The sequence below is a fragment of the Crassostrea angulata genome, chromosome 4 (assembly GCF_025612915.1).
Source record: "Crassostrea angulata isolate pt1a10 chromosome 4, ASM2561291v2, whole genome shotgun sequence".
NCBI classification, from domain to species: Eukaryota; Metazoa; Mollusca; class Bivalvia; order Ostreida; family Ostreidae; genus Magallana; species Magallana angulata.
The window spans coordinates 30,882,897-30,908,530 of record NC_069114.1 but is presented as its reverse complement, the minus strand read 5'-3'; the positions used below and the strand labels follow the sequence as shown (position 1 = coordinate 30,908,530).

Sequence of the window (25,634 nt, the reverse complement as noted above, 5' to 3'; positions counted from 1 at the left end):
ATGTCATTTGACGATAGTGGCCATCTTGTTGTCTGAAATCGACTATAAAATTGAAAATCTGTTTGATTAACACATACAATACAGGCAACACCGCTGCGGTGTCAATATGGCAGCAAGGACATTGACGGCGCAAGGCGGAAAAAGTTGACCATCCTCACATCCGCGTTGTCTGTCATTTAGCTTGCGCTGCAATTTGTAAACCGATGTCATATGGAGTTCATAAAGGCATATTTTAATGTATAAGGAATTCCTCTCCGATTATATTACGTCTCGGTCTACATTTGATTCAACTGACTGAAATTCCACACCCGGCCAATTTTAAAGAATAAAATATATACCAATTAATTTCAATATATCATTGAAGAAAAAAGAAGCTTGTGAAATATTTTCGAAACTTCAAGAAACAAAATGGGCTCTTTTGAAGGCGATGGATACAAATTAAAGTGTGAAAAAGACAATAACGTTCAACATGCAGCTTTGTTTGAGATAGAAAATGGCGTTGAAGATGCTGAGAAAGGAGATCTCCTTGTTGAGGTTGAAACAGATCCAAAGCAACATATCTTGTACTCGGCCGGGGATCATCCACCAATTTATTTGACCATTTTCTTTGGGTTTCAGGTAAAAACAAATTTTGTTGGATAATTTTTGCAAAGAAATGACTGAAATTTTTTCTATAATATTAAATGGGTTATTCTTAACAAAAATGATGTATAATGATTTATTTCGTTAACTTATTGAAACACACCATCTTCCGACCTGTGCAATATAAACCAAAAATTCGTTTTTAGCACACTCTGATCTCAATTTCCGGTGTGATGGCCGTCTCTTTATTAGTCTCTGACGTCACATGTGCAAATCTAGATGACGACATTAAGTCGACTCTTCTTAGTTCCTCTTTGCTGATGTCTGGTATCTGTACAATAATGATGAGTTTAATCGGCTCCAGGTAATTATTTCGATACTTCAGTATATTGGCTTTTTTATCCACTTGTATATCCCTCCTATTGCAAAGCGGGTTTTATTATATTTTACAGACTACCTCTGTTTCAAGGAGCAGCTAGCGATTTTTTGGTTCCATTGCTTGCAATGCAGGCTTTGAATAAATCAAGGTGTAATCTTATACAGACTTCTGACACAGGTATAAACAAACACGTACATGATTTAATAACATTTTTTGCCTAGTATATTTTTGTATTGTTCATTGTTATATGTGCCAAAAGACGTATGTCTTTTGCAAAAAAAAGAAACTGACATAGTAAAAATAATCAAAGTACTGAGAGTACTGAAAGACGGGGTCTTGAAAGTTTGAATTTGTAATCGTCCTGGATTTCCTCGAATATGCTTCCAAAATGTATGAGTTTGAATTAGTTGTTACAATCTATGTTAGTTCGGCTTTTTTTGCAATTGTCTGATACTTTGTCTAAATTTTACTCAATCCCGGCCTTCATAATTGTAGAAAATTGACACAACGGTATATTATGTAAAATAAGACCCCAAGGAAAATTTTTAAAAATTACTATTAACCGGGAAAATCAAAGAACTATATCAAAGTAGATAATTTTAATCATTAGATTTATTCAATTTTTTGATCCAAGGGAAAATCCACAAGTCGGACGGTATCCGTAATAAAAGTTTTATGAAAACCCCGAAAACTTTAAAACTGCTGAATTAACAAACAAAGTGAACATTTGTATACCGATAACAAACACAGGCACCCAACGTTAGAAATTTTTATTTACAATAAGATTCCAAGAACTTTGACAATAAAAAGATTTGTCACGGTCGCCATTTTGATTTTTAAGACCGATTTATCTGACACGATTTTCTTCATTTGCGATTCATGCAAAATTAATAGGTAAAAGTAAACCCGTTCGCCACTTACTACTTTTTGTGTAAACTCGTGCATCACTTACACAAATTACGATACAACCGTTCCTTTCATTAAAAATCATACTCCGAAAATCAGATACATAAATAACAGAGATTGTCAACTCCGCCATTAGCGTGTAAATGTTACGGGACCAACCTTACTTTGAGAACTACAAGTGCAACACCAATCTTGTATAAGTTATTAAATTTGAACCTGATAGTGAACATGAACCTGTAAATATTTTAAGCATGTTTTATTCATGAAATATTTACAAAAACTCTTTGTTTAGTTTTAAAATTACTTTTTTAAAACTTATTGACTTTTCACAAAGTAATGGTAATGCATTACTTTACTCATGTAATGGTAATGTAATGCATTACTTCAAGAAAATTAAGTAAAGGTAATGGTAATTTAATGCCCTAATTCATGAAGGAATGGTAATGTAATGCATTATTTTACAATGTAATTCACCCAAAGCCTGATTCCAACTAAGCCGGAAAACATGAACATTAACATTTAACTTGGTTCTTCAATCGATAAGATGGTATATATTTTATGATGTATAAGTCTTCCAAAATGTATAAACTATTCTAGATTTTGCTTACAATGCATTGTTTAAAATTAAAATTCAGTTTAATCAAATAAAGAGCCAACGAACGGGAAGGCAAATTCAGACTTGTTTTTATTTTCTCTGTACAAAATTCTTTTAGAGACGAACAGAAGTCATAACGCAAGTAGACTGGAAGCCAATGAAACACCTATTTAATTTGTAAAACATCTGTGTATAACACGTCCCGATTTTAACTTCGGTTTGCGCATGAAGTTTGGTAGTATTCAGGTGAAAGATTGTCAAAATAAAATTAACAACTTTTCAAAAATGGCACATTGCGTTTGGGAACTTTAATTTCGATTCCACCATCTACCTCTTCTATTGATTAATGAGCTCGTACACCAACTGAATCGTCAAAGGCGCTGTGCATTCAGTTACGTAACTCATTCCACATTTGAACCCGAGCAAGAATATTTTGATCAATAAAACTATTTGTTTATTTTCTAAATAGAATTTTGTTTATACACAGAGGACTTAAAAAGATTTAATGCTTGTTTTTATGATACATATTTACTGAAATGCATGAAAACTTTCTGCACTATTTCCTTACGCATAGACTCAATTCATGTGTTCTACGCGTGCCTTCCGGTTTGAGACATCGGCTGACAGTAAACCAATAGACGGGGTCACGTGACCCCGTCTAAAAATTAATACAACTCAGGAGTGGTAGATGTTTAAAGTATTTTTCAAAACTAAGATCTAGGAAGAAAGAGGACTTAGTTCACGAAATATTTGGAAGCTCTAATTTATCACAAAACGTTGTATGTATAACTTATAATAATCAAGTCTCCCGGATATAAAGTCAATAATTGATGGTGAAACGGGGGTTACATGAGTCAATGGTATCTCAGATTATCTATACCTTAATTAGCGCCAGGGGCCAAACATTGTAAACTTTTGGTAAAAAGATACCTGTAGGCCTTTAATCGTCAGATTTTTATAATATTCATAATGCACAAAACGCATACATACATAAATCCATACAGCCTTTTTCTACAAGTATACAATGCACAGGATATTAATGTAGATTTCCTAAATTAGAAAACAAAATTAATTTAATATTGCCAAGTAACAATTTTTGGTGTAGTTTTCAAGATGTAGTTAAAATAGTATGATTACCCTAAGTAAAAGTAAAATGTTCCCTCCCAATAAAAAACCTCAACTTCTACATCATGGCCAGGTGACCATGAATTTTACAGTTGAACATCAGGCATTATGAACGTAATAAAAATGCAGGACTTTTTCTCCCACCCTAGGGCCTGAAAACCCTGACTCGGGAAATGTGAATTACACAATTTAGGTAGAAAATTTCATGGACATCATAACTTTGTATTTAGTTTTTCTCAAATATATATGTATGGGAATAGAGAAGAATATTTTTTTAATGCAGTGGCGTAGCTAGGGTCAAAATATTTGTAATCAGGGGGTCTGGAATGGCACAGTTCCCATGCAGACACATTTTTCAATGAAGAAAAGGTTACTAGTAGCCAGCTCGATCATCTATCCCACACCCTTACATTGCATGACAATGCTACACACAATCAAAGACAGGATATGTATTTGATATATATACGTAAATAATTTGATTTTAAAATGAGCTTAACCCCCAAAAATCATCACATCAAAACTTTCTGCAAGAATGCATATTTATTAACAACAGTTTAAACGTTTAAAAGTGCCAAAATTTGTGTAAAAAATAATGGAATTTCTGGTCATATCCACCTCTGCACGTTGTGTCCTAAACACATAACAAGTTTTACAGAGTTCCGAGCTGTGGTTTAAAAGGAGTTTTGCTTACAAAAAACAGGACTGACTGACGGACGGACCGGTCAAAAACATTACACCTCTCACAACTTGTTGCGTGGGGTATAACTAGGTCGGCAGTGATAGTTTAATACTTTTCATAGTTTCTTTTTCTTCTCTTTGTCTACATTACATCGAATAACTTCAAACAAAAAAATCAAAGAAGTTGAAAATAAAAAACCCCACAAATCAACAGATACAAAAGAATCGAGAAAAGAAATCTAAATACTTAGTAACAAACTCAGAGAATTTTTTTTATACGAGGCAACCACGCCTGACAACATGTGAAAGTGGGACGTTTGACAAGATTTTTTATTATAGATGCAACATTTTTTATGCAATTTTATACCTGGCATATTTCTAATTAGGGAAAAAAAGTTGTCACAACGGTTACCATGTTTTGATTCTTTTAGTAGTATCAACTTAAATGTACCTTCCCCTCTACCCAACCTGTCCTCCGAAAAAGCAGCGTTGCTTTTTTTCATTTTAATACAGAATGAAGCGATTGCAATGATGGCCGTATTTGTAAATTCGTAGCGTCGAGATTTAAATTTTGAACTTGCAACATAGGCAATATTAATATTTCGATAAGTGTATTACTAAATGTATAAAAAAAAAACAATTTCAGAATACTACAGGAAAAGTTGCGGCACAAACGCAGTGTTGAGGTTGTCGGGATTTACAATGAAAAAAACACAAGATTCAGAAAGAAAAAAAATTGTAAGCACGTGCTTACACTGCTTTAATGGAGCTATGCCACTGTAATGTATTTTACTTTGTGGCAATATTGGCTTACTACATGTATATGGCAATATTGGCCTCGCCCTAGGGCCTGAACCCCTGACTCGGGGAATATGAATTTCACAATTTAGGTAGAAGATTTCATGGACATCGTAACCTTGTATTTAGTTTTTCTCAAATATATATGCCATTATATGGGAATAAAGAAGAACATTTTTTTTAAAAGATCTAAAGTACTTTACGATATGGTAATATTGGCCCCGCCCTAGGGCCTGAACCCCTATTTCAGGGACCGTGAATTTCACAATTTAGGTGGATGATTTCGTGGACATCCGAATTATGCATTTAATTTTTCTCAAATATATGTGGGAGTGGAGAAGAACATTTTCGAAGATTTAATACATGTTAATATATGGCCATGAATTTAACAATTTTGGGAGAGGGCTTCATTGGCATTATTATCATGCATTCAGTTTTTCCCAACATGCGTGGGAGTAGAGGAGAAGATTTTTGAATTTCTTACTTTTTACCTTCTTACTTTTCCCTCTCAATTTATTATTGTTTGTAGATACAAACCAAACAACTTTTACTAATTCGTCCGGAATTTTAATTGTAAACCAGAGAGAGTTTATTCTGAGCAACATCCAAGAAGTGAGTAGTTATCAATGTAATGTTGATATATTTTATTACAAACATAACACGGTGACTGATGAATTGGCTGATACATAAAACTTATGAAACAATGAACTTATCTTATATCGAAGTTTGTTAATTATTTTTCGATGATGTTCACAGTGTTAGAATTATTCTTTCTGCCATTAGAATAAGATTTAGAACTAAAGAAAAATTAGATTCTTGATATTCCTCTATATCACTTATATCCATTCGCAGCTCCAAGGAAGTTTGGTGGCTGCAGGGACATTTCAGTTTTTGATTGGAGCCACAGGATTAGTCAGCCTCCTTTTGAAATTCATTGGACCAATCACAATCGTTCCAACTCTATTCCTGAGCTGCGTTTTTCTCGTAAGAGCATGCGTTAAATTTGCTTCCGTTAACTGGGGAATTTCATTCATGTAAGTAAAAAGTAACAAATTTGAAGTCCTTGTAATTCATTTCATCAGTTAACAGTAAATTGTGCTTAATTTATCATAGAGGTTACTTACATTTAAGATATCTTTGAAGGGTAGCAGCCGTGTCCCTGATACTGTCGCTCTATCTAAGCCATCGCAACACCCCTATTCCGATGTGGACGAGAAAGAAAGGTTTTCATATCATGTGGTTTCCATTACATCAAGTGTATTCGGTTAGTTTTCTTTTTCATATTGACCTATGAAAAATAGTTTAAATTACAAGATAAATTTCAAGTACGTTGTTCGTCCAAGTACATAGTTGTTTTATTTGATTTTCCGAACTAGTCAGTCAAGCTACTTCTAAGGGCTTTTTCTGCAGTTAAGACTACATGTATGGTGTTAGATGTACACAATACAGTACAAATGATATGAAATGCATCTGAAACCTAGTATTAAATGAGCAAACAACCCTAAATTTCAATTCTGTTGGTTTGCTACAAAATTTGCGAGGACAGAATTTCTCACTTTTTGCAATAAATAGTGCGGAAAACTAAACAAAATTTGTGAGGTCAGAATTTTTCACCCTCTGCAATAAATGGTGCAGAAAACTAATTAGAATTTTATGTTAAAAATTATATACCTTCCCACGCTTTATTTATATAAATGGGTTGTGTAAATTTATTTTTAAAATGTGTTGTAGACCTGTTCGGGATTTATGAAGCATATACCGTCCCATTTACTCTTGAATGAAATGATAATATTAAACTTCTTTTTGGGAGTTGATTTTAATCAACTCTCCTATGCAGTTACTCTGACAAACCGAAAGTGAAAGTGTTTGGACCAAAGCACAAATCATCGCCGCTGACATGACTTAGTTCTTGAAAATAATTGATAAATTCGATATAATGTATGCTAAAGCGTTGTTTTTCAAGGAAACTTATTAACAAATACCTTGAAAATAGTCAGATTTTAAATGGTATGAACATTTAAGATATTGTTTGTAGTCGTATGTATTCTTACGCCAGAGTTTAATATAGTCTCGTTCAACTCGACGCTCGGCTGTCTACGTAAATCTCCGACAAGCAGAGAGGCTTTCTTGCTTGTCGGAGATTAACGACGATAGCCGAGCGTTTGGTTGAATGAGAGTAGAGTTCAATATTGCTAGGTTCCATAAATTTTCCAGAAATATTTCTATCACTGATACATAGTTTGGTTGAATTGATTCTATCTTGAAATATTACTTGACATGATTCATAGGGTTTCTTTTCAACATTCTTGCGTCGAAAAGTCCGAAAATTCACATTATAAAAATGTGCGTAATTCAAATACAGATTAAAAACTACCTGTACTTGTTATGCAAAATAATACCGGTATATCATTGATTTAAAATAAATAAACATCGATAAAATCAACTCCCGTCAGTGCTTCGATACTTTGATTTATTAAGGCATTATATCATATAGAGAGTTCATTTTTTGGGGTACCGTTTTAGTCATTGCAATTGGTCGTTTCAGAATAAATTTGAATGGAATTTTACTCAATAATTTCAAGCTAGCCTTCTATCCTTGAGTATTGGCTGAAATGAACACAGGCTATGTACATGTATAAGGTCATTCATCAGTTGGCCTTTTTATATAAACTTTTTACCAATTTTCTTCAGTAGTATGTCTTTGATCATTTGGTTCAATATGTTTATTCAAGAGTGTAATTGTTTAGCCAGTTAGATAAAATATCTTTCGAAAATTCTTGAATTACTTGTTTCAAATCACCAGAAAAATTAAATACATATCCATGTGAGTATGCTATTTTTTCAGATCCTTATTGGGATCCTAGTTGGTTGGTTTGTGTGTGGTGTAATGACAGCAGCAGGTGCGTTTAGTCCTGGTGACAAGTTGGCGAGAACAGACACTGGCTTGGACGCCATTATAAAAGCTGATTGGTTCCGAATACCGTATCCAGGTACGCTAGTTGCAATGTTTGTTGATAGTAAATTAATTCTTACACTATTATTTTAGCTGACCTGAACTAAAAGTGTTCATGTGTGTGAGTGGTTTTTTTTTAAACATGAAATTAAAAGAAGAATAAAGATATGATTTTATAAATTGATGTCTTATCAGATTAGTATGAACAATTTTCAAACTTCTTTGCTGAAAGTGTCAGAAATGGACAACAATCATGTGACATTAAGTCAAACTTTACTTAAAACTTTATAGGATTTTTTTTATCTAAGTATGAGAAAAATGTGTTTAAACATAGACATGTTTTCAAGATCATGTACCGATGATCTCACCATGCACCATATCATTAACTTCTTCTATGGATATTTTTTCTATGGGATTTGTTTAGGTCAGTTTGGTCCTATTTCGTTCAGCACGAGCGTATTTGTGGGATTTTTGATAGGAACTGTTACCTCTATACTTGATTCTATTGGGGACTACTATGCATGCGCAAAGATGTGCAATCTTCCTCCCCCACCAGCACATAGTGTTAATCGAGGGATAGCCATTGAGGGGTTCTGTAGTCTGATCGCGGGTTTCTTTGGATGTGGACATGCTACGACAACGTACGGAGGGAATGTAGGTGCAATTGGCGTAACAAAGGTAAAAATACAGTTTTATTAGAAAGTGAAATGAAGTCTGAGATTGAATTAATTTAAAATTCTTTTCAGCCACTCTTTTCGTACAAGTCACTTTGTGCTTAAGGCTAACAGGAGTAAATACATTGACCCGCAAAAAGACTGTTATATACAATCTTTATAAACATGCATTTATTTAATAGACTTTTTATAGAACTTTCATTGAGTGTATTAACGAAAGATTTGTTAAAATGTGTATCCAATTACAATTTTAAAAATTGGTATTATTTCGTTTTCAACATATCATTTTAATATGATGAACGTTCTGACAAATTTAACTTTTCATTTATAAATGAATGAATGATATGAATGAAAATGATAGAAAAACATTCATTCATTTCGAGTGGGTAGAAGGGACAGTAGTTTCGTTATGTAGATCGCTATGTACATGTACCAGATAATGCTTATGTGTATATTAAAAGCGTATAAAAGAATAAACAAAAATCGCTATAAGTTTTTTTTTTAATATTTATTAACAAACTGTTAATAAAAACGAAATTTCCTACAGAAACAATCATCAAAATCAAAACTTTTTTTATAGTAAAAAATGAAAAAAAAAATCTGTATGATCTTTCCATGCAGGTATCCAGTAGAGACGTTTTTATAACAACGGGTGTGATATATTTTATATTCGGTATCATTGGGAAGATCTCGGCAGTTTTCCTTACCATTCCTTATCCCGTACTCGGTGGGGTACTTTTCGTGATGTATGGAATGTTCATCGGTGTTGTTCTGTCAAATCTACAAGTTGTTTCCCTTAGCTCATCTAGAAACCTTGCCATCATGGGAACCGCCATCTTGTTTGGTCTCATGATTCCGTATTGGCTGGAGACCAATCCCGATGCTATTCAAACAGGTTTTATTTATTGATAGTAATTAGACAACAATAATCAAAAATTAAAAAAAATGAAAATGGACCTTTATAAAAATGTATCATACTTTTATTAAACTTATGATTAGTAATTGATTTCTTAATTATACTCCCTAGCAGTAGTGCATTTTGAGAAAAGGTGTAGGTTTATTTAAAAAATCGCATTGTTAGGTTATCGCATGTTTAAAATAAGACTATGTCTGTGCTTGGTTCTTGTCTGGTTCTGGCCCCGGGGCCATAAAAGTAAGACGATCACACTTTTGTTATGTCTCACTCTTTCACTATATATTCCTTTTCTAAAAGTAAGACTGAAATCAAAAGTGACCTCGTCTAACTTTTATGGCCCAGGGGCCAGGAGACCTTGGACTTTGTGTCAATCTTGAGAGTTTGGCTACAATATGTATGTTTCGAAAATACGTAATGCATTTCTGTGATGCATGTTAATAATGATCATTGAGCATTGATTTCAATTAATTGTAGGATCAGCAACCACTGATGGTATGATCAAATTGCTATTGATCAATCCCAACTTGTGTGGGGGAGTTTTGGCCTGCTTTCTGGACAACACAGTTAGAGGTATGGTAATTTTTGCTACTTCGTTATCTCTATAAGCAAAATTAGATGTCCTTTTTTTAAATTATAATTTTCTTCTATTATCATTATCCCGCATGTACCTTAAACCATAGTTTCTGAATACATTGAACCTCATTTCAGTAGCATTTGGTATTATGATAAATCATTTTTAAATCAAATGAAATGAATGGTTATTTCAGTTTTTATTACTGTTCCGCAAATGAAAGTAATATCCATGTATTGTTCGATGTTTACACCTCTGCTTTTATCGCTATTTGGTTATTGGACATGAAACAATGTTTTGAATATATTTGTCTGTTTTAGGTACTTTGAAAGAAAGAGGAATTGAGGCATGGCAGAAAATGATCGACGAAAAAGCATACGATATGGAAGAATTCGATGGTGACGTCACGATTTATGATATCCCTCTCCCGCGATTTTTGAAAGAGTCCAAATTGTTCCGGCGTTTACCATTTATTCCTCCATTGCGTGATTAGGTATTCTATCAAACATAACGGATGGCCTTAACTAGTCATACACGTTACATGTAACTAGGCATAGTAACTGTAATTAAACAATATAACTTTTTCTACGTGTATTTCCTGGTTTACACTGATCATTTGTAATAATAAGCGATTTTAAAATTCTATTAACATGTTGTTACTTCGTTTGTGATTTCATAATTCATTTGTGTTGTTTAAAAAGTATATCTGTCATTTTCAAAGTATCATTGACTAAAAATTCAAATTATAGTATGAAAAAAAAGCGCCATTCTTTCATACAATTGTTTGTTGTTCATTTCTGAATAAATTCTTCTCTGTTTATGAAATATCAAAATGTTTTTCAATTTTTCCATCCTGTCCTTACTGTTTATGTGCCAGATGTCATCAATGTAATTTTAATCTTTTTAGCATCTTTCTAAATTCCACACTTATAAAAATTGAATTCCTTGCATTTGGATCGTCATTACTTTCATGCAGTTTTCCACGTGATCTATAAAAACTTGTCGGTTTAAATTTTTCACCTTCCCAAATTTATGATAGTGATGTTTTATTACTTTTTTCTGTCTTCGTTTTAGTCTATATTTATTTCCTCGTACTTTTGAAAGCTTGAGTAGATTTAATTGTCTTACATTTATTTTCTTCATTATTTTTTTCCCCATCTTAAATACAGATAGTTAGGTGATCCCTTTTGCTCTGACCCTCTACAAAATGTAGCTTTCTTATTCTAACATAAGTTATCTAATTTTCCTCTTCAAGTTGTTTCCAATTTGTCTGAAACTTGTGTGTTTCACTCTATGTAGCCTTCGTATTAACTTTCTAATTTTTTTAATCTTTTTCACTATTTCGTGTGATCATCCACTAGGCGATTTTGGAAGTTGTTTTTAGAGTGTGATTTTCTTTGCATAGTGTTCCTTATACTCTTGTTTAAAATCGGTATATGATTATTTTTTTTTATAATATATACAACATGATTTTTTTCTATATGTTTGAATAGGCAACGTTTTTCACGAAATAACACAAAAATATTATAAATTTTAAAACAAATCTCAATATTCATAGCGTAACAATTTCAACCTACAATGAAGAAGAATAATAAGCATTTATTTTTAAAGGTAACATAATATAATAAATAAGTATCAACTTTAAAAGTAATTATCATAATAATGAAAAAAGGATTGGTATACAAAGACAAAACATCAAAATACAATGTGAAAGTTTCAACATGTGATGCAAAGTCTAGCATTTGTAATGAATAGATATAAGATCATCGTATATGGCCAAAGCATATGATCAAAAATTGTTAGCAAATTATGATTAAGCTGCTGCATATTAATATATAATGAGTAATATTAATATCTATCTCCATATAACGAAGTAGTATCGACTTAAAAAGACAACGATTCTCAAATACTAGCAATGAAGAAGTGCAATTTCTGGCCTTATCACATCAGGAATTTTATTCAGATATCTTGGGGCAGTTAGAACACAAGTTCATTCGGTAAAATCAAAGAATAAATTAATTTCAAAGATTCTAGTCTTAATTTTGAAATACTGTATAAAAAACTTCAAATTGAATGCATTATGAGACAAACAATGTCAGATAAGGCGTTAAATGGCGACTTTTTTCAAACGTTTTCAATGGATGAAGGTAATAAGGCAATGTTATTAAAGTTTTCGTGACTGTGAAATCACAAAGAAAGCTGTGTGCACCCGCCTCAATCTTTTCCCATAGGCCATTATTTATTAATTGTTTTTCAAGACTTTTCCATCAATAATTGGATCGTTATGTCAAAATAAATAAATAAATAAATAAAATTTAATAAAGAAACATTTTTGTAAAAAAAAATCTAATGATGTATTAGTAATACCATCACCCACACGCATCTAACACCCAACGAGATTGACAACATATCCAAATAAATGTAAATCACTCTTTAAAAACTTGTTCAAATCTCATTTGTTATACGCTGAATTTTCTAGTGGATATCGTGATTTGAATAAATTCAATTTCACTTGACACCAGAAACATTTTTTTTCTAAAAATTTGGGTTGATTAGTTTTTTTAAAAAAAAATGAATTTTTAAACAGAGAGTGGCCTTATACACAGAAACGCATTTGGCAAAAGGATAAAGCGAAATTTAGCGGCCATGGACAGTTTCCACTCATCCTAACACATGTCGTGTAATATTAATTTCGATATGAAATACTGCATATTAACCTGACAGTGTTTTAAAAATTCGGATTCTACGTCAGCGATACCTACAAATTTTAATACTTTTAGCCTTGAACTTGCAGAATCAATTCCTTTACGGGTCCTTGAATTTATATATAAACCAATTTCTTCTTTCAACAAAATATGTTTACAGTAGTTTTGATTGAATTTTGAAACCTATCCAACAAAAATCGATGACAAACATGGTTGACTAAACTAAGCAATTATAATAAGTTATTCAACCATCTAATATCTTTAAGTGTTAACGTAATAAGAAATTCTATTTAATTGTATTGGTAATTCCTCAAAGGGAATTCCAAAGTAATTTTTGGTCCGATCTAGTAAACAATTTCGAAACTATAAATTTACACAAGTAAACAAGACATAATCTCAAGGTCGCTATATACATTTTTACTTATTTGTGTATATTTCAGACCACACTCGCCTAAGATGACCAGTTTATGGAAATTTATAGTTCTTCTAGTTAAATAATAGTATTTGATAGTACCTTAGTATTTTTTGGGAAATCTGCATCAACGCGTTTTATTTTTCAGACATACAACATTTCTACCTATGTCTGATATCAAGATTCACAAAAAGATGGTAAAAGTTCATTTTTATTTACACTAGTACGTCTAGTGCAAAATGAACTCGGGTCAGTCAAAGAGATGCCACATTTACTAAGCACATTCACGCAAAAAACGAACTTTACTAGTTCTCTAGGTTATGAACTTTTAAGACTTTTGACGAGTGTCTTGGAAGCTCCGGTTATTTTTTTTTATTATAACAAAAATTACACAAGCTTTTGATCACAAAAATTTCTTAAAAACACTATTCTATTTCTTGATCATGATAAGATTTGATAAAATTGCATATTTCTTTTTAACATTTACACCGTCATTAATCTTTAAGCAGTTCTAGCGAATTTATTGTGAAAGAAAATGAAAGCTTCAGGGCAAAGTTTTTCCTATCATTCGTTTGTGTTTCGTGGAGATTTAAAACGTTAATCCCAACAATAGGCACAATTCAGTTCATTTGACATTCATGTTTTCGTTTCGCCGATTTCCGTCCTATTTGTTTCGATTAGATGAAATTCATTCAGAGAACATATTGAAATAAGATGGTTGATTATGCCTTTGTACAGCAGACGTCAAAAACAGCAACAACAACGAGCTAACTAAACAACTAGACATTATTGTTTGTAAATCTATCCGTTTCATAAGAGGCTTTGTTAATCTTGTCTCAAAACCAGACATGGCGACCATTCCATAATTCTTAGATTAATGGACATTAAGGTTGCTTTTTATGGTATATGATTGCAGAGTTCTTTAAATTTGTCTTTTGTTACAAAACATCGTGGAGGGGTCAATGATTTTAGGTCATCGACTAGAGAGAAGGGTTGCGTTTAGGTAAGAAAGAAATATGATTTTTATTTTCGTTTGCTTCAGTTTTATTTTAATGTTCTTTGCAAAAATCAGTAGATTGCAAAGTTGTCACGTACAAATTTTGATTCTTAATTATCTAAATTTTTGTGTAGAAGTTTTTGATGTATATTGATTATGATTTATTTCACTAACATTATTCGGACGGTCGTGTATTAAATGATACAGAAAAAACAATAATTGATTTTAATATGCAATTACCATATTTGTCATGGGTACTTTACAGTCTAAGGATATGTGTTTGGAATCCATCAACTTAAATGCCAGTTAGGCCAAAAGAAACTTAATAGTATGTAATCGAAACCTAGTACTGAGCAATAAATTGATTTATTACTCTCCCCGGCCGGCTTTTTCTTTCATTTCATAAATTGTAGAGATCGACTTCACTTAATATCCATCATTTTGTTAATTCGATGCTTGCTTGTTTCTGAATTTTTAATCCAGTTAAAATCAATATTAAAAATGCTTCGTAATGGCATTAGACAAAGGTTTCGATTTATCAACATCAAAATCAAAATTTTGATAATGCTAGAAATGTCAAGCGAAATGTTCGATATAAGCCTTGGCTTTTTTAATAGATTGTTAACTTATAGAAATATTAATATAGATTTTCTCCGATATCGAGCAGTATTATGAGCCGAAAATATTAATCTAGAACGGGGTACCTATATATGTAATTTTATGTATAAATGATACTCAACAAATTCCCTAATGAATTCAGCCTCACATCATGTCGGGGTGTTTTTCTCTCATAGAAATTCCATAAATTTCCCATGATGGCAACAAGGCTAAACTCTAACCAACCACTCTGGAAGAATGACAAAAATCGCCATTCCTCCGTGAGTTCACATGTGTCGAAGTCAGACGGAGACCTCAAATCCCAAAGAGTCAAGCGAACCAAACCAGAATGGCAGAATCGGCCTCGGTCTATGACTTCGGAAACAAATGTTTTCGATAATTTATCAACATCGACTGGATTCGTGGAAATGGATATGCATAATGCAATGACAACGTATCTTCCGCGAACCAACACCCCTTTAGATTTTAACGCCGTCTACGAGACTTCGAATGATGTGAAGAGGATTCGGCGTCTGAGTAGCGGACGCAACAGATCAGTGACGCCATCTAGAGGGCGACAGGTGGCGTCATTTATGGGCAGTGTCGATTTGTCAATGGATGGCAGACAGAAGAATCATTTCATCGAAACACAGAAAGTGTATGATGTGGACCGAGAACATAAAATGCGTCAAAGAGAACTTGTGTCAAAATATTCGACATCCCGATCCCGATATATTCAGGAGCAACTACGAGAACAGCGTGAGGCCGCCAGGCAAAGGGTAAAAAAAGAAAATCAAATCTTAAGTCAGCTTAAAAAGATGAGGAGAGAGTTTCAACTAGAGAAGGAGTGGCGGGTACGATGCCAGTACGTCACAACCAGAGTTCTGGAGCACGAAAGGATGGACCGTGAATTGTATGGACTTCCGCTAAACGTCCAAGCAGATTTCTTCCCAAAGAAAAGGAAACCTAAGAGGCTTGTGACAATCAACAAAAACATTCCTAAAGAAACTTCGCGGTACCAGAATAAATCAGTGCAAACCGTTCCAAATTTTTATGGCATAAATTACCCGACAATTGAGCCTCGGTTGAAACCTCCGTCTTTCAGTTGGAAAAACAAGCGGAAAATGGGTAACTTATTATTACATGCATTTGTAAATCAAAAGATACTTTTATTGACGCAATCTTTCAAGGTGCTTATTATAGTTGAAAGACAATTATCTCGATACCAAGTAACAAAAATTTGTTGCCGTATGAAAATTTAAACAATTATATTAATCAACCACTGACAATCGTTACACGTATTTGCACTTTACATTTTACTTAAAATTTACTAGGTGTGCGAGTTTTGCTTATGCACATGTGGTAAACGAATAAATCTGTTCACATAATTTTTCAAATATTTCTATTTCTATTTTTTTTATTTATTTTTTTTTTGTAGACAAAAGCTGTGAAAACCATTTCAAAGAAAGAAATTCTGGTAACAACATCCGAGAAAATCAGGAAATGTCAGCTTTGAAAAACAAATCTATATCTGAGAAAAGCCCAGTGACAAGAAGTTCCGGACAACGTATGCCGGTTCGTTATTCATTGGACAGGCCAAATAACATCCGTGCAGAACCGACGGGGAAAAGGACTGCTAGGGTGAATTGATTTTGAGAACGGGCAATGTTGAAGCGAGAAAATACATTGTATAACACATTACATAGACGACTGTGATTTTTTTTTATTCTGTCATGAGATACACATGTTAGTTGTGGAGTTCTGGGACGTATGTACAAATTATGTTGATTATCATCTAGAAATCAATCACAATCTTCTACAACAACAACAAATACTGCAGAGATACAGATTTTCATTTATTTTCACGGTGTATGCTATGATGAACCATGTTATATTTTCTTCTAGAAAATGTGTCTGTTTTGTAAACTAGCTGACTTGTGTGTGCATCAGATGCAAGGTGAAAAAAAACTATGGAATTTTAGTTCAGGTCAGAGAGTAAAATTATCAAACAAATAAACCAGTAATGAAACATTTTCATAACTCAAAACACTTTTAATGAACTGGCGATATACCAACAAACGAGTTCAAATGGGTTTAATATTCTTTAAAACATTTTTGCTAAGTTTAACATAATCAGAATCGAAAAGAAGCAGGTGCTCGCAGGGACAGTTCATGCAAATGATTCTGCGCATACTGCTGCATATATACTTACTCAAATAAGATTCGTTTATACTATGAAATCGCTTTTGTTTTGTTTGTTTGTTTGTTGGGGTTTTTTCAGAGAGGGTGGGGTTGAATCAATCCAGCGTTGGGTGTAAGATTGGAAAATCTGCCTATTATTTGATAATTAAATGGAATGCATGTTTAATTTATACTACAATTTAGTGGTTACTTTAATAATGATGAAGTACCCGCCATGCAATTTCAAAGATTAACTTTACCAATAGCGCTTTTTTCTTTTAAGTTTTTTTTTTCTTATTTCCACGTTTGAGACAGTTCTGTTACTGATGTTATCGTGATATTTTCCATTCAAACAAAATGTGTTCCTCCTTTTCAGACAGGAGTTTAACCATATAGTTAAACTACAATCGCTGTCTTCTTCAGTGAAGATACCACTTCTTTCTAGCACAAGGGTGCTAGGTATGTAAGCCGATCTTTCTGTTTAATCATGGGTAAAATGTCATGGTATGACAACGAATTTACTGTATATATAAAGCATCTATTAAACTGAATTATTGGGTACATACTTGAAAGGGGGTCTTTTTAAATTGGGTCAAATAAGCCCCAAAAAAAATGAACCCGTTAAAAAAGGATGGTTACTGCTATTTGATATATTTGACATTCATGTAATAAATTCTAGATGTTCAATTATTCATAAGATCATATGTGATCATTAGAGGGTGTATGATGTATTTGATATACTGCGTGCACAAATTACTCAAATCTTATGTTTCATGGAAACAGTTGGGTCTTTCAAAACCATTTTACCGAATACTAAAGGTGCATTAAAAGGTTTACGGTTGCATTAGGTCGGTTTCTACGAGTGCGTGGGATGAATACCATATCCCGGGTGTATTGTTATTTGTCAATAAGCTGCTTCAATATAAGATCAACCTCATCATATTTAAAATTGGCTGTATCCTTGAAGTCTCTACCCCCTAGAGAGGAAAGTCTGTTGCAATCAGTCCACGTAAGGTACATGTACATCTTCAGTACTTTTGTCAAAGCTACGGAAGCTACGGAGACAGCAGTACACGTAAATAAGACTACTGTATATTTTGACAACTCTCATCTTAACATAAACGAAATCTGGTTTCTTTCTGAGGACATCGTTCATGAGCATGAACTATAGTACATATATATTAAGCATGTAACAAATATAAAGTACTCTCTAGATGTTAAACCATTAAGTATAATGAATTGCATTATTTTGACTTAATGTCTTTTTAATACAAGTATGTCACATTAATATTAGAAGATAACCCTCTTTCACATCTCCATAACCAATCTAATTCAAACCAGATTTTGTATCTGCTTCTAATAGATCGCTCCACAAAGTAGGATCAAAGGTATAATTTTAATGAGATTGCTCAATACCGACTATAGGCCGGCGATTTTGAGGCATAAATGGGTTTTAGGCCTACTATCTGTAGACCTTCAGTCATCGTGTAGTCGTGTAGTCCGACTATACACTTAAGGGTTTGGGGGGGGGGGGGGTTGCGACGGGCGTGATTTTTCATTTATTTTTCTTCGATGAATCAAATTATATGTATCGATGACTGATGACCGAATCCGAAAAGATGTTACCACGTTTAAAGCACGGGTGTTAGAGCATCACAAATAATGACTTAAAGTACGATAACATCCTGATGAATGGAACTTTCTCTTTTTTGGATGCCAATGCAATTGACTGATTTTCTCGGATGCTACCGTAAGACGATCTATCCACAGGCACCTGACGTCATATATTTTTCTCATAATAAAAATAATACACCGCTTACCTAATAATACACAAGGTACCCATCCCCGCCATCTTGGATTTTTTTAAAACTGTCACATCGCCGTGAATTTTCGCTTATAACTCAGCGGTAACATTTTTCTGCGATCATCTCCGCCGTCCGATCGGTCACTCGATTTATTAGCTTACTGCTGATTCAACCAAAACGGCCCATAACATCGTTTATTAATAAAAATATCTCCTCATTCTGCATCTACTGCTGCTGATTTGCGACAAAAGGCTAAAGGGTGGACGGAAGTTGACATCTTTGCGTCATCTTTTGGGATATCCCTTTTCTGATTGGTGCATTTTTTGCAGTATTTTATTAGGGAAAAAATGCACCAATCAGAAAAGGGATATCCCAAAAGATGACGCAAAGATGTCAACTTCCGTCCACCCTTTAGCCTTTTGTCGCAAATCAGCAGCAGTAGATGCAGAATGAGGAGATATTTTTATTAATAAACGATGTTATGGGCCGTTTTGGTTGAATCAGCAGTAAGCTAATAAATCGAGTGACCGATCGGACGGCGGAGATGATCGCAGAAAAATGTTACCGCTGAGTTATAAGCGAAAATTCACGGCGATGTGACAGTTTTAAAAAAATCCAAGATGGCGGGGATGGGTACCTTGTGTATTATTAGGTAAGCGGTGTATTATTTTTATTATGAGAAAAATATATGACGTCAGGTGCCTGTGGATCTATCGTACAACAGTGACTGAAAGAGATTTACTCCCGTTACTTAGCATTTCTACGTAAAAAGGTCGCCATCTTCGTATGACATGGTTTAGTAGGATAATAGAAGATCGCATATTCATTTTAAAGACATGTTGAGAAAGGACATAGTTTTATTCATTTTAAAGACATGTTGAGAAAGGACATGATACACATGCATATATGTATTTGTCTACTATGTTTTGCGATAATATCAACCCGTTTTTGGTGAATAAATCGTGAGGACGCCGGTTCTTGTTTTTTTTGTTGGTTTTTTTTTGGGGGGGGGGGATAGGGGCTGGTAGACTGGGGTTTGTTCTGGTTTGACCGCAAGGTAGTAATTTTTATTTAAAATGGATCAGTATAAGTTCCTTTCTTCTTTTAATCTACAAAGGTCGTTTATTTTCCCTCAATTTTCAGATTTTTCAAATAGATGTTCGCTGGATTGCTTTACACAAACCAAATTAATAGCGTCATATTTCGGCCGTTCGTTTTCTCTTCATGTAAATTAATGACGAAATTATCACAAGACATTTTTTTTCCAATTCGAAAATGGCAGTACTAGTCCAAACGGAATTTACACCTATTGTCATGTGCCAAATTATGAAATGAGTGTAAATCAAAAAATACGTAACCCAAACTAATTCGTGACGGTCGACAAGTCTAGACAATAATATCCAATCAAGATTAACTGCTATCAGAAGAATTGAATAAAGTTATTTGGCTTAATGATGTATGCTAGCGTCATCTTGTTTTGTTGTTATAAAAACAGCTTTGGCGGTTTACATAATAGAAGACTTTAAATGTCTCTCCAGAGAAATTAAAGTTTCTCACCAAGACCTTTTTTCTTGTACTTTAAATTTTTAAAACCTCTTTTATTGATAATTACCAGCCATGCATGGTCAGTGATGTGATCTATATGAAGCGTGCTATCTCAAACTCTCTTTCACCCCCAGAGGTTTAAATATTTTCTCAATTAAAATCCAGGGAGAAAATGTTTTGTACACGTAAGAGAATACAATTTGAAAAGGACAGACGTTCTTGAATGTGTAGGATAAAAGTGTTGGAAATCCTGTCGAGTAGGGTTTTATGCAATTCTTAATTAAATAGAAAGAATTACGGAAAGTTAACCATTAATTCTTCAATAGGCTGGTGATACGGATGAAGCACAACTGACTTAACGAGGAAAAACATGTCAGATTCGAAAAGGAAATCTGGAAGGACGTCGAAAGACCCGGGGAAAGTATCGCCTAGAAAAGAAAATGGAGAAACTCAAAAGCCGGGAAGGCGATCGGTAAGTTTACCACCAATCAAGAAAGAGAGAACACCGAGGTCAGATAGCCGGGTTACTGGATGGCATAAGCGGACAAGGAGTCTGGAGCCCTCAGCAGACGACAACAGGAAAAGACAATCGAGAAACACACACGGCCGATTCACGCCCCAAACGACGACACAGCAAGATGTATGGACCATCTACAACGCTAAACCAAGACTTGTTACCCCTTACCGCCCGGAAAGCTCGTTATCCATGGGAAAAGCTCGGACCTCCCGACCCAATAGTAGCAGCTCTCGGATTTCGGAATGGCGTAAGGATACTGAGGCGGCTTACGATACCGTCAGTCAAAGAAATTTGCGAGCTAACAATCTTGTGAAGAAATTTGTTACAATCACCTCCAAATTCGATCGGGAAGCCGAGAAGAACAAGAGAGAACGCGAACGCAAAAATAGAGAGGCACGTGAAAAGTTTATGAAGGACTTGAAGGAAAGAAGGAGGGAGTTTGCTATGAAGAATTATAAGCGTGTAGACCAACAATTTGTTACGCCAAAGGTTTTGGAATACGAAAAGGACCGTAGAAACAGTTACGGTCTTCCACAGAATCTATTAATCGACGTTGATTACCCCAAGGTAAAAAAGAAACCTAATTCGTCAAAGACTTCAACTCAGAAACACTCACAGCTTCCCCCGAGTACTAAGTATGGACTTAAAACGGACGAGAAATCTCAACAGGCCAAAACCAACTCACCTCGAAGGTCACACGACCGTTCTCCAAGTCGTCAGAAAAATTACCAGGAACTTTATAAAATATATTGTCTCCCTGGCAACAGTCGGATCAAGGATTGGACCAAAGAGGGAAACGCAAGTCTTGCAATCGGTAGGATGAAAATCTATTAAACCTTTTTTTTTTATTTATTGTATTAAAAATGAGTTCCAAAACATATTGCTAAACTTAATTGGTGTAGAGAGACAACTGGTTTAGACCTGGTTTTCACTTTATGCATGTAATTCAATTGATTTTTATAAGAAGATGAAACCTAACAAAATAAATATCAATGAACATTTCAACTACAGTTGGGACAAATGAATAATGGTTGAACCATTTTAAAAGTATTTACCCATTTTACGACAAACGATTACCAGGCGCCTATTCGTTACAACCCAAGTATCAATATCTATCTTGCGTGCTCAAATTGAGATCAATCGGTAAGAACATTAATCCAAAAGTTCATGTTGAACATATTAAGTTGGCAAACCAATAAATAAAGAATTGAAGACAAATCTAAATAACGGTTCAAAGCAGGCTTGGATACATTAATTAAATGTTTGCTTTTTCAAGCGGATTAGTTCTAGAAGTTTGGACATTGACTGATAACATTTAAGCAAAATATTTCATACCTGGCTTTTTCAATAACTTGAACCATCTCAGTATATACTAGATGTCATTACAATAAACCTAACATTATTTACACGTTTACTACTATTTTCTTTTTTATCGCAATATCCACAAATCATTTACAAGATTTGTAAGCAAAGTGATAAAATAAAGATAATTAACCTATCTAGTTGTCGGCTTATCATGGATGTTTAAATTATTAATGAACAAGTATAAACGCTCGTAAACTTTTGATCCATTTAACTGTTAAATCAATTGTAATTCCTTTAATCTATTTTTATTTTCTATTTGTTGTGACTATGGGTTACCATTGACAATGCTTACCAAATTACCAAACGTTCTGTACAAAATTTGTAACTTTTCATTTAGAAAAATAAGCGAATTGAAGCTTAATTGAAAAATTATTATCTAAGACCCCCCCCCCCCCCCCCCCCGAACGATAACTACATGTACTTCTCTGTGAATTATGTCAAAAACCTTGCTGTCTTTCAAGGGATATACATAGCAAGGAATAATAAAATGCCGTTAAATAAAATGTAAATAAATATAAATTAAATGTCCAAGTAAATAGATGGAAATTAATGGTATTTTTTCTACAGATTTTGGGGCCTCTCCTGTTTGTGTCGGTGTTCGGTATTTAAATTGAAAAATGATGAACTCGGTTGACTTGAAGATCTGAAAATACGTTCATTCTATTTTACCTTCGCTGAATAAGATCATTCTCATAGCATTTTTAGCAACGACAATTCAAGTTGATTGTCTTTTTTATGTTGTTTCAGAAAGAGTGCGATTAAATTTAGTGGTTTCATATCACGCGTCCATTGTTCAAGATCAATTTTAAACTATATTTTTGGAATCCTTGTATGGTTTTTTTTATCGTTGAGCTGACATTCATCGGGGAAATTTGCGTTTCGCTTATAAAGTTTTATGGGTTTGATATGTAATACTTAAATTCATCATTAACGAATTTGATACGTACCAAAACAGCCCCATTATAACGTACAAATTATGTCCTAGTTGGAAAATGGAATGATTATAAATATAATTTTTCTAAATTTATGATAATAAGGATTGGTTGTATGATATATGTAATTTTATATTATTTTACCGATTTATCTGTAAATGTACAACACTATATCATTCTAACGGAGTTTATTCAAATCATAAAATATCACTCGTTCATTATTTACTGATTTATATCGGAAGTTGAACTTGTCAATCAATTTTTTCTTCCTCGCTGTGTTTCAGCTTACAGCAGACGATCGAATCACGCAGATAAAGCGCGACCAAGTCTTCTTCCGTCACTAAGGATGGATGCCTACAAGTCCCCGTATGCAAACAGCAATTACAGATCACACAGGACTGTGCAAGCTTACTGAGGGAGACCACTCTAAATTGTTGTCGAATTTTTTTTTTAAATTTTTTTTTATGGCCGATGATGAAAGTTTCGTAAAATCATATTTTCGTTCATGTATTGCCATAGGAAGTAAAATATCATCATGCGCTGATATAAGCGGCCATGCACCCAAATGTACTTTCATTTCTTTACATTTCACTGGATGTATTGCTTTAGCTAGTCTAATTATGTATGGAAAACAATTCTGTGATATACGTTTTGATTTACTATTGTTAAAAACATGATGAATAATAAAGTATATTCCAATGTTAGATGCGGTTGTCTCTTCAGTAATAAATTTTTGTATTCATAGGACAAAGTTTCAATTGACAGATAAATGTTTTATGTGCTTACCAATTGATATCATTAATCAACTGATATTTAAAGTAGTGTGCTGCCTACCCACGCAAATAACAACGTGAAAACAATCAAACCCAGCAAATGACATCCGTACTATTCTATACCATTGTATATCAGAATGAGCTTCCTTTCTCTTTAAATGTCGTCTTCAGTTTTTATAACACCAACGGCATTGTTTTTATTGGGGTTCATCGTTCGGATCTGGACACCTTTGGGCGTGTCCAAGAGATAGAGCGCGGATTACCACTGGCACGTCACAATTTGTTTATTTTTAAGGTAGAACAGCTACCAGTGTTTAGAAGTTGCAGGCATCGATTTTTTCCATAAAGGTCCTGGCAAAAGTCTTGCAATAAATGAAAAATGTGACACCAACGGTGTGAGTTAAACGGTGGTTTTCCTAAAGAGTAAAAAAAGGCCCAATTTGCCTTCATTATACCAAAATATATACTATTTCTCTTATCCTTATCTTGCATGATGTAAAGTGAATGTTTTTGAACATCATAAATTTGTATATAATTGTTATATTTTTCTCATGAATAAAATGTTTTCATCTTCCATAACCAGATAAACTAAACAATATTTCCGAATTATTTAAATGTTTTTTAAAAGAAAATCAACCTGTGCAGTTGAGGATATTCCAATCCATTGTTCCGAAGATTTGACATTATTAAGACTATTGTCAAATAATATTATTATAATAAAAGTATATTTTTTTTTCAATTTTGGTGCCTTTGAATCTATACAAGCCTTTTAATGATTGACGCTCTACTTTAGAATATTATTACATTTAGTTCTGACACAAATAAAAGCGACATTTTGCACAATTATCCATTTTGTTAAATTTTCAAAGGTATATTCTTTTACATTTTTGCAAATGGTTTGATTTGTAGATAATCAATTTTTAGTTCAAATAATCACATCCATATTATACAGTTGTTGACCGGGGTAGAGGGCAACAGTTGATCTGTCGGACCGGCTCGCAAACTATTGCCCAAGGCCGAAGGCAACTGTTGCCCGAGACACAGTCAACAACTGTTTTGTTATACCCCTTCTAATCAATAACACGTTTTCGTGGAATGTGACGTCACCGGTCAACATTTTTTTTTAACAGTCAATTTTAACAGTTCCAATCTAACAGTTCCAGTCCACCAGTCAAAATGCTGGACTTTCGTATAGAGTTATATAGTAACTGTTTTACAGGGGAATAACAATTGCATTTATCATCTTTTAATTTTTCCTTTCCGTACAGACTGGTTGTAAATAAAAGTTACTTTTGATATTTAACACTTTTGACATCATCATGTAAATTTGAATTTAACACTATATGTACGTTAGCTTTTTTATTTGTACTTGATAAATTGGCCAACAAGATGTAATTCCCGCTTCACCCCCCCCCCCTTTCCAACCCGTACACTAGTCCGTCGGATTGACGTCAATTATATATCCCCTTGTTATACATTATTCCCAGTGGAAACGTTCAAGATATTAACCTCTGTGTCGTAAGTGCTTACGTTACATGCAGTAATCGTGAGACCAAGACCCTCACGTTGGAACTGTAGACAGGTATTTGTGATCCATTTATCTCTTAAATTCAACACTATAGCACAGT

The 25,634-nt window shown here is 33.7% G+C and overlaps 3 protein-coding genes across 3 annotated transcripts; all 3 read left to right on the top strand.

Annotated features, from left to right (window-relative positions):
* Nucleotides 1–22: 22 nt before the first annotated feature.
* Nucleotides 23–10,967, top strand: LOC128181095 (solute carrier family 23 member 2-like). Its single transcript, XM_052849366.1, has 11 exons — nucleotides 23–618; nucleotides 789–946; nucleotides 1,035–1,138; nucleotides 5,593–5,675; nucleotides 5,916–6,097; nucleotides 6,207–6,327; nucleotides 7,909–8,053; nucleotides 8,441–8,694; nucleotides 9,312–9,585; nucleotides 10,081–10,176; nucleotides 10,498–10,967. The coding sequence occupies exons 1-11, from the start codon at nucleotides 409–411 to the stop codon at nucleotides 10,668–10,670; spliced, it is 1,800 nt and encodes a 599-aa protein (XP_052705326.1). The 5' UTR covers nucleotides 23–408; the 3' UTR covers nucleotides 10,671–10,967.
* A 2,798-nt stretch (nucleotides 10,968–13,765) lies between these two features.
* On the top strand, nucleotides 13,766–16,921 carry LOC128181062 (uncharacterized). The gene is made up of 3 exons (XM_052849311.1): nucleotides 13,766–14,297; nucleotides 15,086–16,016; nucleotides 16,327–16,921. The coding sequence occupies exons 2-3, from the start codon at nucleotides 15,104–15,106 to the stop codon at nucleotides 16,536–16,538; spliced, it is 1,125 nt and encodes a 374-aa protein (XP_052705271.1). The 5' UTR covers nucleotides 13,766–14,297; nucleotides 15,086–15,103; the 3' UTR covers nucleotides 16,539–16,921.
* A 3,606-nt stretch (nucleotides 16,922–20,527) lies between these two features.
* LOC128180760 (splicing regulatory glutamine/lysine-rich protein 1-like) lies at nucleotides 20,528–24,488 on the top strand. Its single transcript, XM_052848911.1, has 2 exons — nucleotides 20,528–21,750; nucleotides 23,518–24,488. The coding sequence occupies exons 1-2, from the start codon at nucleotides 20,790–20,792 to the stop codon at nucleotides 23,646–23,648; spliced, it is 1,092 nt and encodes a 363-aa protein (XP_052704871.1). The 5' UTR covers nucleotides 20,528–20,789; the 3' UTR covers nucleotides 23,649–24,488.
* Nucleotides 24,489–25,634: the final 1,146 nt, after the last annotated feature.